Genomic DNA, 17530 nt, shown 5'->3' on the forward strand with positions numbered 1-17530 from the left:
TATAGGGGCTCTGAGAAGTTGTATTTGGTGTGCCTGCCCTCAGAGTGTCTCCTGCCCTCTTTCCTAGGTTTGCTTTGAGAGACCTGCAGTGCCCACCTCCCTGCTGCTCTTCCTGGCCTCCTCTGGCACTGTCCCAAGCCAGCAGCACAAGGCGGTGGTTGGCGTCCAGCTGACCGACACAGACGGACAGAACCGCTCTTTGGGTGAGCAACCTGTGGGCTGTGACACCACTGGGGACAGCCAGAGCCACCACCACAGCTGGCATCTCCCACTGCTGTCCCCTGCCCCGCCCTGCAGGATCTTCTGCCTTCCAAGCTGGTCTGTTGGCAGGTGTGGGGAGCAGATGTAAACCAAAAGCAAATCCCTGGAGCTGGACTAGTCACTTCTTTCTTTGTCTTGTCTCACAGGGATGTACGAGCTGTCGTGTCAGCACAACCCCCTCATCATCAACGTGACCCATAGCCAGGAGGACCCATCCCCCCAGGCTGCTTCAGTGCTTTTCAACTTCTCCTCTGCACTTGTGGGCATTGCAGCCGTGGCCTTGCGGACCTTGGCTCAGCCTGGCTCCTCTGACCCCCTCACCACCTGCCTCCTGCAGCACGAGGAGGGCTGTGGCCATCAGTGCTACAGGTATGGATGGTCTCCTCAGGACACGTCCCAGTGGCCACCCAGGGTTACTTGGTGTTTGAATTCTGGTGTTTTTATCTTCTCATTGAGTGCTTGGTGGCCATCCTCAGATGGCTTTTGAGGTATTGTTGGAAGATCTACTGTAATGAATCTTGATTTGGTTATCTTGCTGGAGGGAATACAAAGGCAGGAACCAGATTTTGTGCATGGCCTCTGCATCTGTCCAAAACTGCGCTCAAGGACTGATTCCTGGTGGGAAAGTCAGGACTGATTCCTGGTGGGAAAGTCATGAGAAGTTTGAAAATGGCTGAGAAGTTATCACTTGGAGTTTTTGTTAAAGCTGAAGCATTGGCTTCTTCAGCACTTGCTTTACAATCTCCATCTCCATCCATTCCGGTCTTCCCCATGCTGAGGAAGGTGGGAATGAGGCTCTCCTCACCCGCTTTGTCCTCACTCCTGGTCTATCCAGGCCCCTCACTGAGTCTCACACTGTCCTGTTGAGTGTGGTGATAATGCCAACAGCAGCCTCAGCACTTTAAACCTGCTAAGTCTGGCTTTACTTTCGGATCCCAGGCCCCCTGAAGTTACTGATCCAGGGCTCCAGTTCGGCCAGTTACTCAAACCACATCACTGGGAATACTGATTTTTGAGTTGAGCTTTGCTGGAACTCTGGGGTTCTTAAAGCACAGAGGGGCTTTGTCTAGGGTCATCTCATCACTGTTTTTGTCCTGCTCCTTCTGTTGATGGCCTGGATGGGTGAACATCCCTGATAACAAATGAGTGTGTGCATGTGTTTGTCTTAAAGCCTGTGGGATTGTGGTACAATTGATTTATGGAGAGTTCTGTAAGCCATGAATATCCTGAAGTTGCTTTTTACTTTTTTTTTTTTTTTTAAGTGCATGTGTGATTTATACAGAAACATAAATCTTATTGAGTCAGTGTATAAATATTATTCTCAACCTTACATTAAAAGATCAGTGTTCACCTGAAATGCAGCATGTTTCCTCATGGTGGCTGATACAGCAATGTACCCACATGCTTCTAAGACCCTGGCCAACTGATGTGGTTTTTCAATTACGTTTTCTCATCCCTTAAAATAATCTTTCATTCTTGTTGCTTGAGAGCTTCCCCCTTCCCCTGAGAAGTGACTGCAAAAGAGGAAAAGACTCACTGGACACAGCTGAGCATTGACTGGGGATGAGGAGATGCCCATATAGGGGCAAATAGAGAGGAAAATAGATGTTTTCCTCGTAAAAGTCTCATTATAGCTGAAGAACAAGCCAGTTCCATATTGCCAAAGCACACCAAGCTGTGTCCCTTTTCCAGGGGCACAGCAGGATCCTTGTGTCTCCTTTCCCTCTTGTTGCCCTCCCATGGGCTCCCCCTGGCCTTGACTTAGCAGCAATATGCTGAATTGCAGGACGTGCATACACCCTTAGCAAATATCAAAGTAAATCAGATCCCCAGAATTTTCAGAATAAAAAATTCTTTTAGAGTATTGATCTTCAGAATTAAAGTCTTGAATATTCAGGGCAGGGGGCTAGGCTTACAGCCTGGAGTAGCCACACTAATAATAAAAGATCTGCCTCTGTTAAGTCAGGAAACATTCAAGTATTCCCCCTTTGTTAAAAATCTATCTCCAAAAGTAATGTGTTGCAGTATTTGTAAAGGTTAACAATTCATTTCATATAAGGTAGGTGGACTTGGGCAGGGGGGAAAATCCCCTATAAAAATCGAGGAATAGAAAATCTTTGGAGGCTGAGAGACCTTTGACTGTAAAAGATCACAGAACATCCATGTTCTCCCTGCAGAGAGCTGAAGTGAGCATTTGCACGCACCCAGCCTCATATACACAGTACGTGCGTGTGAAGGCTTTCCTAAAATAACCTGAGAAAGGACAGTAACAAAAGCAACAAAGAAATGAGGTTTCCTGCCTTCAGCCTAGAAATGCTGATTGCCAAAATAATAAATATATGACAGGTTGGTATTTTTGTAGCATCCTTCATCTTGAAGGATCTCACAGTGCTTTGCAGGCTAGGAAAAACATAGAGATCGTGTTTATGCTGATGAAATGCAGATTTCTCCAGGTCAGGATGGAATGGGTGTTTGACTCTGGCAAAGCATGTACTGGTTTTGAAGGAAGTGTCACCATTTGCTTTTGGACCCACTCAAGGTGCTGAAGGTTGGCAGAGAGCTTGCAGGCCAAAGCAGCACAGTGTCCTCACTGCCACCACCAGGAAACCTCTCTCTGCTGTCTGTGCCAGCAGATCAGGGGTTGTCTGTGCATTCTGCTCCCAGTCACAGCCTAATGGGGTCAAACAGAAATCACTTTTAACATGTTTCCATGCAGGAGACTCAAATTCTCCCAGCTTTCATCCTTTTTGCGTTTTTAAATGGAGCCACAGTCCCTCCTGTTTAACTTGGTGCAGGCTATACACTGAACCAGGGGAACATTTTTCATTTCCTCTGTTATGTTTATTTTTAGCTTGCTTTTATTTTTAGTGTGTTTTATTTTATGTTCACGTATGCTGGGAAATGCCTAGGTGGGCTCACAGGAAAAGTGCTACAACAGGCTACCTGCTTTGTGTTTGTATTTCCTGTGTGAAAGCCCTCCTCTGCTTCCCCAAAAGTGGGTGTAAGGCATCAAGGGGAGTCTGGTTTGGATTCCTCTACTATGGAAAATGGATGTGAGGGAGAGAAAATTAGATGGAGTTGTTTACATCTCTTCAACTGATAAACTTTATTCAGCAAAGAGGGCTGTTTCCCAAACAGGTTTTGTTTGGTTTGTTTTCTTTCTTCCAGGCACCAAATTTATGTAGAGTCAATTTATGAGCTGCATGTGTGATGGCATGAAGATTTATGGGCACCCTGGGTAGACACACTGGTGTCTTATTTCACAGAAATGTGGAATAGTTTGGGTTGGAAGGGGCTGTAAAATCCTGACTCTTTGTCTCTGGCTTAGGGTGCCCCGTGAATGGAGTCCTCATCTCTGGAGGGATTTAAAACATATAAACTTGAGGACAAGGGTTAGTGGTGGCCTTGGCACTGCTGGGTTAATGGTTGGACTTAATTTTACAGGGCTTCTCCAGCCTAAATGATTCCATGTTTCTGGGGTCTTAATGACCACCTTTCCAGGGGAATGGTCTCACCTCTGCCTTTGAGACCCCTAGAGGTGCTCCTCCTCCAGCATCAAAGCCTGTTGACTTCTGGACTTCTCTTGTGGGTCTCTGACTGGCTGATAGCCAAGACTGTGTTGTAGAATGTGTTACTAATTTTAATTGAAATTAAAATTGAAATTAATGTCCAGCTGGAAGGTGTCACAGGTAACCCCTGGAGGCTAGACACCATTTCATGGACTGCCCCATCCCATTTGCTCTCTGTAGTCTAATAAGCTTCTTGACATCAGTGCTCCATATATGGGTTTTTTGGGGGTGCTCAAGATGTCTTCTGCCTTTCCCTGACACTAGCCAATCTCACCTAGGGCTAAAAATATCTCCCAGAACAAGTTTTTCACCAGTTTGGTCTTGAGTCAAGCACAGTAACTGAACAGCTTTCAAACAGGGTGCTTGGTGTTACCTCATGGAAAGGGCCTCCCAGTCCAATGCACTTGTTCCAAGCAGAGCTGACCCCTGATACATCAAGGGAATGTGAGTTAGAGCACAGATCACTTGTGTGAGGCCCCATGTCCAGTGAAGAAGGAAGCAAGCACTGGGGGACCCCAGGTTTGCCAGCAGAGCCCTCGGTTTTCTGCTACAGCCATTCTCCCCCATTCTGCACTGCCCTTCCTGATGCCATACACAGGCACAGGGATTTTTCACAGGGACTGGATTAAATGCATCCTTCAGAAGGCTTTCTTATCTCCTGTTACAAGCTGCAGGAGGTGATGAGTCCACCATCTCTCCTGCTGAGCTATTCTCATATCCAGTTACCCTCTCTGCTGAGAAGGTGCCTCTGATTTCAAGATGAAAGTTGTTGCTTTTCCTCCTTCCTTTGCAGAGAGGTCTGAATGCCTCCTGCCAGCAGACAACTTTTCTGTGTCTGTGCAGAGCCATCAGATCCTCTCACTATCTCCTCTCTGTCATGATAAATATTTTTTCCTCTTTAAATCTTACAGCATAAGTCTTGCAGCCCAGCTATGGCTTCTGCTTGCAGCTCCCTTTTGAAATCCCTCTGCTATTTTTATGTCTTTCATGGTGATGGATGTGGCTCAGAAATTAATTCCTCTGGACAAGATGAGAAAACGAGGTAGAATGTGTTCCTGTGGAGATTGGATATGGATAAAGATGTTCCTTGGGTACAGTCTGTCCTGGCTTAGGTTGGGAAGGTGACTAGACCAAACCTGACATCCTATTCAACCTCATTTTCTGTGCCTCTATGCAGCTATTTTCGTGTAGCAAACAACAACACAAAACCATGGCAAGGAACTGTCTGGAAATACATGATCTACTCTTGCCTCTTTTTTCCCCTTTGCCACTGTGGCTATGGAGGGACCAACAGGTCATTCAATGTCTTACTGGTGCCTTTTCTCTGTCTCTGAGGCAGATGACAGCAGATGACTCACAGGGATGTTATTTTTTGCCAAGTTTCTTTTGGAGTCACGTACAGAAGCAAACACCTTTTCTTGAGATGGCAACCTCAGTGCAGATTGTAATCAAGAAGCATCACCACCGTTGGGTCTGTACACGCAGCCTGCTCCCACAAGGATGGTTGCCATCAGATTTACTGGAAAAGTGAGACCTTTCACCTTCACGGGAAACATGCCTGAAGGGAGACATTCCCAAGTATTTCCAAAACACCTTTTCTCATTTCCTAGCTATTCTCTTTCCCTAGACCGCATTGGGGTAAACACCTTTTATCTCACTGATGTTGAGTGTTACAATCCAGACTCCACCAGAGTATGTGCACTGATGACTTTTAACTTCAGGAGATTTGGCTGAAGCCTTTGCTTTTCTGTCAACATCTCCTATAACCCCCTCTCTCAGAAATTCGCACCATGAGAAGAACTTAGAAGTTTCTGCTGTTAAGAGCTAGAGCTTGATGATAAGGGATGTTTCAGCAGCAATCTTGGGGCTGAAAGCTTGAGTAGACACTACAGCAATGTACAGATGATTTATTATGCTTTAGGCAGCTGCTCTGCATTTGACTTGGCTTAGTTTGATGTGGGTAAATCCATCAGTATTTTCTGTGTTGCATTAAGTAGTTGCTGTAAAACATGAAATTTCAGCTTTTCAGAATTTGGGATTTGTCACAACAGAGTAGTGTTACCATACTAGCTTTGCCACCGCTGGCTTAACATGCTCTATTGCTGGTAGTGGCTGCCTGCTTTTATTCTAGAAGGATGAAGGATCCCAAAGGAAAAGATTTTCTCCAGTTTATAGAATTTTTCCCATTTCAGAACAAAGTTCTTACCGTTCTGGAGCAGTTAGGGCCATCACTAGGTGAAATTTCACAGATTTCCAGACCTGAAACTTCCTTTGATGTATAAGTTATGGGACTTGGTGAGCCCAGAGCATCGTGCAGGCTTGTGCTGACATGAAATAAGTTAGGGAGAAAAACCTTGGTATTTTGTAAAAATGTTGTTGACAAATCATTAGTTTGAGCTTCAAAAGATGCTGGGATAGAAGTGGAATTTTTTTTTTGATGTCTCGGGCAGAAAAAAAGTAAAAAAATTTTGGCTTGTCCCACATCTTATATGGCCTGAATCAGAAATGGGCAGAAGTCAGGAGTTTGCAGCTGTGATACAGGAATTTCATTTATCATCAAAAGCAGAAAGAGCTCCTTCATGCTGAGATCAGAACTGGGCTAACTGCACCATTTCCTTGTCCAGCCTTTGTTAGGGTGTTCCAGGGTCTGGGAGCTGTGATTTATTCCATCACTTTACCCGAGCCCTGGCATAGCATGTGGATCATGATGGGGCCAGGTCACAAGGCTTTTTTACTCTTCTGACCTGCACTTGTTCACCATCAGGCTCAAAAGTGTCCTGGCCCCAAGTACAGTGGTGATAGCAGTGATGGTGCTGGTAAAGGAAGTAATCAAGGTAACATTTGCTGGTAGAGTTGATACACATTTTTTAAGACTATTGATATATTTGAGAAAATCAGACAGCTTTCAGTGATGTGAGCTCCTCTTGAGGTCTGGAATAGCAGCACCAAGCAAGGTGTAGGATGAGCACAGCTGCTCAGAACTTGAGCTGATCGGTCTCAGATAACTTCCAAAATAAAATCGAGTGGGTATTCTTGGATTAGGGGTGTTGTTAGTCACAGAGAAAACAGTGCTAAGTTAGTCATCTTTGTGGATGAAGAGAAAGGTAATTATTCTAACTCAAACTTTTCTATTATTTCTAAAATATACCTGCATGTACATACAGAATGTGTGCATGAGTATACATATGTGATGTACATAAAAGTATTTTGTTGTTATGACCTGTAATTATCAATCTCTTATGCATAACTACCCTATATAACATTTTGTATTTATAATACATAGGAAACTTGCTGATATCCTGACCTGCTTTCTACCATATTGCTGCTTAGGTTTCTGAACTGGTGGAAAACCAAAATGCTCCCGGTAGCGCTCAAAAGGATTAGCGCTTCATTTAATTGTTATTTAATACCAGCATTGTCCCAGCTGCCAAGGCTGCCCCAGACAACATGCAGTCCCTCCATCAGCACCAGCAGAGCTGCTCCAACCAAGCACTTGGCCTGGATGCATCCAGAGGGTGCCACGGCACACCCCTGAGCCGGTGCTGCGACGGGCACGTGCTCCAAAACTCAACACCCTGACCGTCAGCTGTGAGGGTGGGGAGGCCTTGGCACAGGTTGCTCCATTCCTTGAAGTGTTCCACACCAGTTTGAAGGGGGCTTGGAGCAACCTGGTCTAGTGGAAAGGTGCATCTCCATGTTGTGGTGAGAAGGGGATGGAATGGAGAAGCAAGGCTGGAAAGAGGATGTGTGTGTCCAGAGGAAAACACACAAGGGAGTTTAGGACAGTGGCTCCATCACGGGGCGGTGGAACTCAGGACTGGAGCAAATATGAGCCAGGGGCACAGGCAGGGAGCAAAGCAACTGCCCAGAGAAGGTGACTGCGGGAGGGGAGGGGAGAGGGCTACAATTGGTAACAGATGCCCTCAGAAGCTAATGACCTGACAAATGCTGCACTCATAAAACAAATTCTTTAAAAAGGAAGCAAATGGAAATATAAGCTAGTGAAAGAATTTGCAGCAGCTGCCCTGAAACCATTTCTCACTTCATAAACAGGTCTGCATTGAAAAAACAGCCCCTTTCTTCTTGTTCTCCTTTGTGGTCCCCTCCTGTGCCCACCGGCTCTTTCAGGGCTGTGGCCTGCAGGTTTCCACCATGTCTTTGGCTCGGTGGACTTGTCCAGAGTCAACAGCACATTGCGTTCCCTTAACGTCTGCGTCGGCACCGACTTGGAGTTTTTTGGGTTTGTTGTTTTTTTGTTTTTTGTTGGTTTTTTTGTGTGTGTGTCTTTTGTGGTATTTCTAGCTCTGTGCATCCTTGGCTGGAAACGTTGAGTAAAGGCAAGAGGCAGAGGCCTCTGCCTCGCTGGGAGAAAGGCAGTGCCTGAAAATGGCTGGCAGCCCTGTGCCAAGCAGGGAGCAGAGGAGAGTGAGGTGTTCAGGTACAGCTCCCTCCCTTCTCTCCCCAGTTATTGCCTGAAGCTGCAGCAGCACCTCTGTCCCTGACTGGGCAGGGCTGAGATCAGGTGTTGCACCTATATCACTTGGTAACAGATAAAGCCAGACTGGTGGATAACCAGGGCCTGAGAGCTGTTGTATTGCCCTGTGTCTCATCCCAGTTCCATCCCAGGTAATTAATCAACTGGCTGCATTTCACTGATGGAGACCATAACCCTTTGACCAACACTGGTTCTCATTATGGAATTGTGATGCTTAAATAATCAGTACCTCTAATGACTGCTCCTCAGTGGGAAGCTGCTGCAGTGAGGAGGAGAAGGAGATGTGGGTGATGCACTGCAAACTAAGGGATGGGTGATGCATTGCAAACTTTCCTGGGACCTCTTGTAACTTGCAGTGGTGCTGAGGGGAAGGTTATGCCTCCCTTTAGCTGCATCTCACCTTGGTGGCCACAGCTGAGACTGTAAAGCTGGACAGGTGTGTGTTGAGATGGTCTTGATCCCAAAAAGCCTGGCATGAACAGGCTTGGAGTGCTGTGTTTGCCTGTGGGAGGAGCAGAGGTGCTGAAGACCATCAGGGCAGAGGGGGAAGGTGACATGAGTGGGGTTGAGGAGCAGGGGAAGGTGGCATCAGTGGGGTTGAGGAGCCAGTTGTATATTCAGCTTCTGCCTTCTGTCTCAGGCTGTGATGTAGCTGTATGGTTATGAAAGGGGACTGCACAGGATCTGAGAAACATCTCGTGGATGATTCCCTAATATTTGCAAAGGTTTCCTCTTAGCCAAACCTTTCCTTGCAGTCAGAGAATCATCTGTGGCTTCTCCAGTGTCCTATACAGAGTTTGACATATCTGATTCAAAAGTTATACAAAGCCTCTCCTCTCCTTGTCACCTCCCTCCTTTTGTTCTCTTGGTCTATCTCAACGAGCCCCTTTGGTGCCAGGCTGTGTGCACACTCTGTGCCTGTGTGCAGGCAGCATAAACTTTGGAATGTTGTTGATCTGTGTCTCCTTTCATCAGCTTGAAAGAACACGGTGGTGGTTGGTGGGAAGGTGTGGGCTGGGATGAAGTCCAGCTAAGACAGAGCTGGGGTAAAGTACTGTCCTGGCATCATTGTCAAGAACCTTGAAGCCTCGAAGAAGCTGGAGCTGCAAGGGATAGGTGTGCATTTCTAGGCATCTGTGACCTGACGAGCATTCATCCCGCACAAGTGCCACATGGAGAGAGCCTTTCCTTGCTGAAGTAGTCCTGGGACCCATTGGTTGATCCCTTTTCTGTTCTCCTCCACAGCTGTGTCCACGGTGCCTGCCTGGGATCGGGAATTTGCACGCGGCCACTGCTCGCTCATGCTGCCACCCTCAACTGCAGCTCCGACGGCCCAAGGCACATGATGTGCACTGTTTCCTGTGAAAAGGGCTTCGTCCTCCACTCCAGTGCTGGGAAGAGGCTGGGCTCCATGGAGGTGAGTGGGCCTCAGGATGGCCCATGGGACCAAGACATAGATTAAAGAAAGATTTAGCTACCCTGAGGAGATTGGATAGAGCACAGACCACTTTGTTCCTCCAACCCCAAACTTCTTGCTGCTTTCCTAACACATCCCAGCTCAATGAAGCTCCAGGGCTGGATCCCTGTGCTCATGGCTGGTGTTTCTGCTCTGGAGATCCCTCTCTTTCCCTCACTGCAGTCCTAGTTCTCCCAGTCCTCTCTTGTCTGCAGAGCACACCTCTACCAGGCTGAAAGCTGCTGCAGGGCATGTCCCAAATCAAGGTGATGCACTCCAGCAGAGGGAGGGCTAGATATTTCCGCTCTCCAGATGGGCATTGCTTGGAGGGTTAAACATCCCTGGGATGTTTTCTCTCTTAAAGCTGAAGTTAGTGGCTCAGGAAAAAATGAAGTCATTGCAGAGCAACTATATTTAGAGGCAGCTGAGAGCATGGAGAGCTTTTCTTCCTTTGTGTTGTGTTGCAATAATGGCACAGAGGTCACCGTGAAAGAGTTTGTCCCACTTTCCAGAGGGTTGGGGGTTACCTCATAAAAGCCAGGAGCCAGCACAGCTCTTAGCTATTGACTGAGGAGACCTGGGATGGTGTGTCCTTGGGAACTGAACTGCCTTGGTCCAGGCAGTCACCTTGGCAGGGGTGTAGGCACACAGTGTCCTGTCCTTAGGCTGTTTCTGGAGAGGGGAATGGGAGTATCTGGGGCTGAGCTGGTCTACATGCCAGACTGAGTGAGAGCATGAACTTGCTTGGGGCAGGCAGATGAAAGTGAGTTGGGCCATGTCAGCAGGGTGACGTTTCCTCTCCTTGGAGATCTGCTTGTGACAGCTGGCAGGCAGGTTTCCCATGCTGCAGTGTTGGCCAGAGGAGAGGTGGGCACTGGGAAGTGCAATAGGGCAGCTGGAGATGCCCTGCTCATCACTGGGAGGTTATTAATTACATGGCCACTGGGTCTGTGGGCCAAGGCATGTCCAGGGAAAACAAAATGTTCCCATTCTCCGAAATGAAACCACACAAAATAAGGCTGCCTCGGGTGACAGTTTTCCTGTGTTTGGCAGTGAGATGGGAAACTTCTGAGCAGAGCTTTACTGAGTGGCTGTCACAGCAGAGGGCAGCTTGCAAGTGCCTTGCCCTGAGCCCTCCAGTGATATTACAGCGATGTCTGGCTTGTAACCCTATTTAGAAAAATGCACACAGCTCTTCTCCTGAGCATCCTCTTCACCTAGTTCAGCTATACTATGATCCTGCTGCACACTTGGGAGTGCCAGACTCAAATTTAGAGCTATCCTTTAGAGCCACTACATCCAGGTTCAGTCAAAACTTGCTGGTTGGGAGAACAGGTCACATCTTCAGCTGTACCAGCAGTGTGACTGTACTCAGGCAGTGAAGGGACATCAGGAATATTGGTCTGCAGCCCCTGCCTGAGGGCTGCTGGGCTGGGGTTAGCAGTTTGGGAATGGAAATCATAGAACAATTGGGGTTGGAAGGGACCTATAAAAGATTACTTAGTCCAACCCCCCTGTTGTGGCTAGGAACACCTTCCACTAAACCACTTTGCTCATAGCAAACCATCATCCACCACTCAATTTTGATGAAGTCTGTAGCACATGTCAACCGTATTTAGTGGTGGGACCGTGGTGGTTTTTGGTCTCAGGCAGTTCCCCAGCTGAGTAAGAGGGGCTGTATAATTAGGATTTGTAAATGAGGTTATATGATTTCAGTGGGGTCTGTGGGCTGAGGCATGAGGGAATTGGGACATTTAGGGAAAAACAATCAACAGAAGAGCTCTCTGACAACAGTTGAAATAAGACTTGATTTTTAGGGGAGGAAATTGCAGCGCGTAGCGCTGGGAACAGCTTAGCTCAAGAGGTTTCAGTGTATCTTGAAGGGATTTTCCTTTTTTCTTTAATGTGGACTGGCACCACCCAGACAATGTAACATGCACAGTAGCTGGATTGTTAACCCAAGGCACATTTGCTGCTCTCACACCCCACACATCTCCCTGTGAACAGGTCAGGGCTTCGTGATTCGTTGTCCAGAGTGGGGAGAAAGGGCACACTGGGGGAGGAGAAATGTTGGAGAGCTCTCCTCATCCTGAAACTTGGGTCAGACCTTTCTGCTGTGCTGGCACACCGTAAATCATCTTCAGGATGTAAATCCATCTTCAGGAGTCTGATGGAGCTTTGCTTTTTCTGCAGCAGGAGGTGGTGCTGACGTGCAGTTCAGGCCAGTGGGACAGATCTGTGACTTGTGACCCTGTTGACTGCCGTGTCCCTGACCAGTCCCATGTGTACTATGCTGAGTTCTCCTGCCCTGTGGGGACTACCTACCTGCAGAGATGCTCCTTCTCCTGCATCCCCCCAGCCAAGCTTCAAGGTATGGTCTGGAGTGTCAAGGCGTTTAACCACCCTTTTTGATGCCACCTTCCCATGCCTGTCCCAAGCAGTTCAAACAGAGCATTGCTACTTGGAATTTTTCACTTATCCTGGGGTTCTCCAGTTGGATGTGCTCTTGAGATACTTCCCAAAATGATGAGTATCCCTCCCCCTGGAGCAAAGACATCCTAGTGTGGGGATAATTCCCTCTGACTCCCATCCCCTGGCAGGCAGCCCTCATCCATCCACCTCAAGGTATAGTGATGTCCTCTCCCGATAAACTGGTCCAGCCTCCAGTATTACAGTGATGGAGACAAGAAACATGCAGGCAGACAGAGAGGACTTCAGAGAGCCAGAAGTGGCTCTGTGCCTGGTGGCTGTGGGAAAGCCTGTGGTTCAGGGGGCCTGGGGCTGTATAAAGCCATAGAGACTGATGCCCACAGCTGTAGAGCAGTCTGGGAGATGCTCACCACCCAGACACACCATGGCCTGGCTTTCATTCTGCCGACTCCATCAGTAGCCGCAGGAATTTTTTTAAGCCAAGTCAGAGAAAGAGAGCTACTGTTCTGTCTATGCAAGGGCTGAGCTGGATGGGATTTCAGGGGTAGTTGCCTTGACAGCTTCAAGCATTGGGACTTTGTGAGTTTCCACAAGTGCCTTTGCTCTGAAAAATCACATACAACAAATCATTTTAATGGGTGCCCTATTTTATGGAGACATTTATAGCTGAAATGTACGAGAATTGTTTACTTCTTTTTTTTTTTAAAAAAAAAAAGTTCAATCCAAGGAGCAAAAACTGCAGAGAATTAAAGTCTCATTTCATGACAGGGAGGATGGTGGCAGATCCCCAGAGTGAGCTGATCAATGGGTAGTATGTGAATGTCATCTCAACAACACAAATTCTGCATGAACTGATGCCCATTGCCTTGGGTTGGTCAACTGAGGGCAGAGCTTTAATCTGATCTTTCACTCACAGCTGCCTCTTGGTCCCGCTGCAGTCACTGGGAGGTTTTCCATGGGCTCCCTCAGTGGGAAGGCGTCCCCTCCGTGGGCCCCTGGGTGACTTCCAGAGGTGCTTGGCCAAGGCCTCTGGAAGGCTGAGACAACTGACACAACTGAGCCACTGAGGCAGGGACATGTGCTATGCTTGTTCCCCACAAAGACTTGCCTCCTCACAAGCAAGCTATCGATGCTAATAAACACTAAGAATAGGCAAGGAAAGGATGACATGGCTGTGTGGCACTTGGAGGTGGAAGACAACCCTTGGCAGCCTTGATCCATCAGGAACACAGGTGCTGAGTAGAGATTTCATCTTGTCTCTGGCCCCAAACTGTTTCTGTACAAAGAAAGTGATATTTGAAGGAACTGTAGAGCAGCCTGGCTGCACCACAAACACGCTGATCCAAACCTCTCACTAGGAAGAGCCCCATTCACTCCAGTCCAGCTGTTTTTCTTGCTCATCAGCTCCCAGTGAACTATCCATCATCCACACCCTGTGGGTGATGTAGTCCTGGGCACTTCCCACAGGCATCTAGAGCTGTGCAGTTTTGGCCACCCATTTAGCTGGGTCTATCAGGGACAACAAATAGCTGGGCCAACCTCTAATGATGGGTGGTTTGAATTCCCAGTCACACCAGTGAAGCCTCCCACATCTGTTCTTGTGGCATTTTCCATCCTCCTGGCTCTCAGGTTGCCCAGAGAGATAGTGGATTCCCCATCTGTGGAAACATTGGAAGCCAGGTTGGACAGGGCTCTGAGCTCCCTGACCTGGTGGAAGATGTCCACCATCAGAGGGAGACTGGACTAGATGGCACTTAAAGGTCCTTTCCAGCCCGAGCCATTCCATAATTCCATGATCTTGTACTGCATCTGTAGTAGGGTGTGACAGCTTGATCAGCATAGGTAAGGGCAAACTGCAAAAAGCCTATGGGGAGGATGAAGGTGGGCTCACCTGAATGTGACAGAGAGCTGTCTCACACAAAGGCCCCTAGCTATCCTGGGGCACCAGGAAAGAGGACAAGTTTAAGGGAAAGATTTGGGGAGATTTGCAGAATCAAGATCATTTCTCCAGCCTCTAGAAGTTGACCCTGCCATGCTTTTGTCTGCATTCTAGCATTTTCAGCTGCAACCTGACCAAGCAGGTGATGGAGTCCACGGTCTTCATGTTTTTTGTCCCCTTTGGTATCAGTAGACACTCTAACAAGAGGACTTCTGCTGGTTGCTCTGAGCTCCCCTTGGCAGGACCCCATTCCTGGCTCAGCTGTAACCCCACACACTGCTTCTCTTTTGGGGTCAGGAACAAACCAGTGGCTCACCTGCCTAGAGGATGGTCTCTGGTCCCTGCCTGAAGCTTACTGCAAGCTGGAGTGTGACGCGCCTCCCGCCGTGGCCAACGCCAAGCTTCTGGTGCCTCGCTGCCTGCAGGGGAACCACGATGTGGGCTCAGTCTGTCGCTACAAGTGCAAGCCTGGATACCATGTGGCCGACAGCACAGCAGACAAGCCTAAGAAGTAAGTCTGTGGCAGGTCTGTTATCACCATTTCTTTCCTCCTCCCAGTGTGTGCAAGGAGCAGAGGTGATAGGGCAATATTGAAGACCTGTCTCTATGGGTAGAAGGCAGAGCAGCTTGCTCTGATCACACAGATTTCTTGAAATACAAGAGGCATTCCCTGGTCTAGGTGAACCTGGTGGGAACATGGTGCTGTTGCTCACAGGAGTGTGTTAAGTACTTTAAGCTGAAACAAGCAGATCTTCCTGTGCACCTCAATGTATTTGTCACTGTGAACGTTAAGCACCAATTTAAGTGTTTGTGGACTCCCAGGTAATTAGATATTTACAAGATGCTGGCAGATTCCTGGAGCTTCTGTCTTTCCCAAAAGCGATAAAACATAGAGCAGAGGCACTGTAGGAATGAATGGCTGCCTTCTGTCGGGGTTAACATCTCACCCGCTGTGCCTCTTGGCTAAATTTAATTTCTAGCACTGGCATTTCAATGGGAGAAGATTTTTCCTGGTGCTTCGGGGAAAAATTCCTGGTGGTTCACTAGCCCTGCTCTCAGCCAATATCGCGATGCTGGGGGGTAGAGCAGCGTTTTTCTGCGACGCCCCCAGCCAAAGTCCCCATTGGGTTTGGTCACTAAAGATTCCCTGGCACTGTCTGGGTCCTCCCCAGAGTCTTGATTCAGGCCCAAATCAGGTAATTATGTGTTAATTGTTTAATGCCCCCTTCCAGTTTTAATTGGATGCAGACTTCATCTCTTCTTTGCTCTGGGGTAGAGTTGTTGTGTAGTGGGAAGCAGTTGCCAAATTTCTTGCCTAGTAATGAAGGAAGTGGTTTCTGTAAACAGCTTTTCACAGTGTTAGGAGCATTTCTGGGGCCAAAGGGAGCTGAGCAAATGATTATGGCAGCGATCACATGGACTACTTTGCAAACTCTAGAGCAGCTTTTGTGCCTGTGGCGCTTCAGGCACTGGGCATTCAAACAGACCCGCTCAGTTTGCAAAGTTAGGCACCCTCTGTCCTGCTGCAGCAACTGCTGATAAAAATGGTGACCTCTGGGAGATCCTGAGGCTCCTCTGATGTGTAACTTGCAGATGGGTCTGAACAGGCTGTGAGACAAGTCAAGGAAAATCATGCAAAAGTGGATTACATTTTCATAGCAACGCATGTTGACCTCGCATTTTCCCCTTTGTAATTGTTGTTGCTGCTATTTCATCAAACATCTCTGATGGTGGAATACAAAAACCTCATTTACAAAAACCTTTCCTTGAACTTGTAAATGTCATTGCAGTGTCTCATCAGGAGCTCTTGGTGTACACTCAGCATGAGTACAAACCCCTTGGCTGTAGTAGCTGCTAGCCAGTATGTCAGTTCCTGGATTGCTGGAAATCCTTCTGGTGTCTCAGCCCTGGCAAGGAGAGGGTGGGAGCTGCCAGAGTGAGAGGTTGGTCTCTTCAATCATGCCAGTTTTGGAGAAAGTGAGGTGGGGGAGAGTTCTGGAAGCAACCAGCACCGATGAGGTGCAGCTTCTTGATGTGGTGGTGTGAAAGTAGGGTCTAAGCTGGTGATTTGGACATCAGGTTTCTGGGGTCTTCTGCTGTCTCTCTGGGTTCAGAAAACTCATTTCTTGATCTGTTGTCTCCCTATTGTCCACCATCCCAGCAAGCACAAGCCTTGCTAAAGGATTTAGTGCCATACAGGTGCTGATGTAGATATAGAAGCAGGACTCTCTGTGTGTACTATATATTGGACAAAAGTCAAGCATAATCTGTGACTGACACTGAAGATTCCTCATGGCCACTAACTAGCTCACCCTTGGAAATACAGTCAGGCTTCCTTTGAATTATTCTTCTAGCTCTAGCTTTGCTCCTTATGTGGAGTTGCCCACCTTATGCAGGCCTGAACTGTGGTTGGGATCCAGCTGTCTCCATGCAAGTGAAGGTAAACTTCGACACAGATGCAATTCCCTCACTTCTATTTTTTGGTTGAATTTTCCAGCAGGAGCAGTAGGGATTCCTAGAAGGGGCTGAGATCGTAGTTGAAATTAATTTCCCATAATTTAAGTGAAATTGAAAGGGGATGAAGAAATCAGTTGTCTTGGAGATGCTTTTGTCTATTAACCTGGGTGAGGAAAAGCCCTTGGGAAATCACTGCTTGTCAACAAGAGATCCTTGAGGAAATACTGATGGTGTAATCAAGATCCTGCCAGAAAGTTGCTGCCTTCCTACTGGCAGGTTCATCTGGCTGACAGTGCTGACATGAAGGGTAAAGCTTCTTTGACTCTTCCTAAAAGAGATCTGTTATCAGCCTGGAGAGGCTATGTAACAGCCTGGCTTCCAGCTGCCAAGCTACTTCACTTCTAATTCCAAAGTAAGGGTAATAAGGGGAACTTTATAAGCATTTGTGCTTTGTGATAGGAACTTTCTGGGTTTAGGCAGAACCTGTTCCATGGCAGTACTAACCCACCACCTGGATCACACAAAGATATGGACCGTCAAGAAGAAATGTTCAGCATCACCCAGAGCTGTAGCATTGGAAAGTGCTGGCCTGAAAGTCTGGGGTCAGGTACTTTGGGGTAAAGGACATCACCCCCACAGTGCTCCTTGCTGTTCCTTCCAGCATGAAGTGCCATCTGAAGCAGATCTCTGACAGCAGTAGACAAGACCAGGTTTGATGGGCTTGCAGAAATTTGGTCTAGTAGAAGGTGTTCCTGTCCATGGCAGGGGGGTTGGAAGAAGATGATTTTTAAGGTCCCTTCCAACCCAAAACAATTCCATGATTGTGTGATAATAGCTAAGAGGTCCTTTAGAGGAGCACGCTAATGTTGAGAGGATGCTCTCAATTTGGAGACCTAAAAGTTCAGACCCTTCAGGGGACTTGT

The 17530-nt window shown here is 47.6% G+C and overlaps 1 protein-coding gene across 1 annotated transcript in view; it reads left to right on the forward strand.

Annotated features, from left to right (window-relative positions):
- PAPPA2 (pappalysin 2) overlaps nt 1-17530 on the forward strand; it is an 87417-nt gene that overhangs the window by 46972 nt on the left and 22915 nt on the right. Inside the window, exons 12-16 of the mRNA XM_058842938.1 lie at nt 68-203; nt 408-630; nt 9571-9742; nt 11975-12152; nt 14448-14661. Of these exons, the coding sequence (XP_058698921.1) occupies nt 68-203; nt 408-630; nt 9571-9742; nt 11975-12152; nt 14448-14661 (923 nt within the window). The remainder of the gene's footprint in view (nt 1-67; nt 204-407; nt 631-9570; nt 9743-11974; nt 12153-14447; nt 14662-17530) is intronic.

Source organism: Poecile atricapillus, chromosome 7 (assembly GCF_030490865.1).
Source record: "Poecile atricapillus isolate bPoeAtr1 chromosome 7, bPoeAtr1.hap1, whole genome shotgun sequence".
Lineage (NCBI taxonomy): Eukaryota > Metazoa > Chordata > Aves > Passeriformes > Paridae > Poecile > Poecile atricapillus.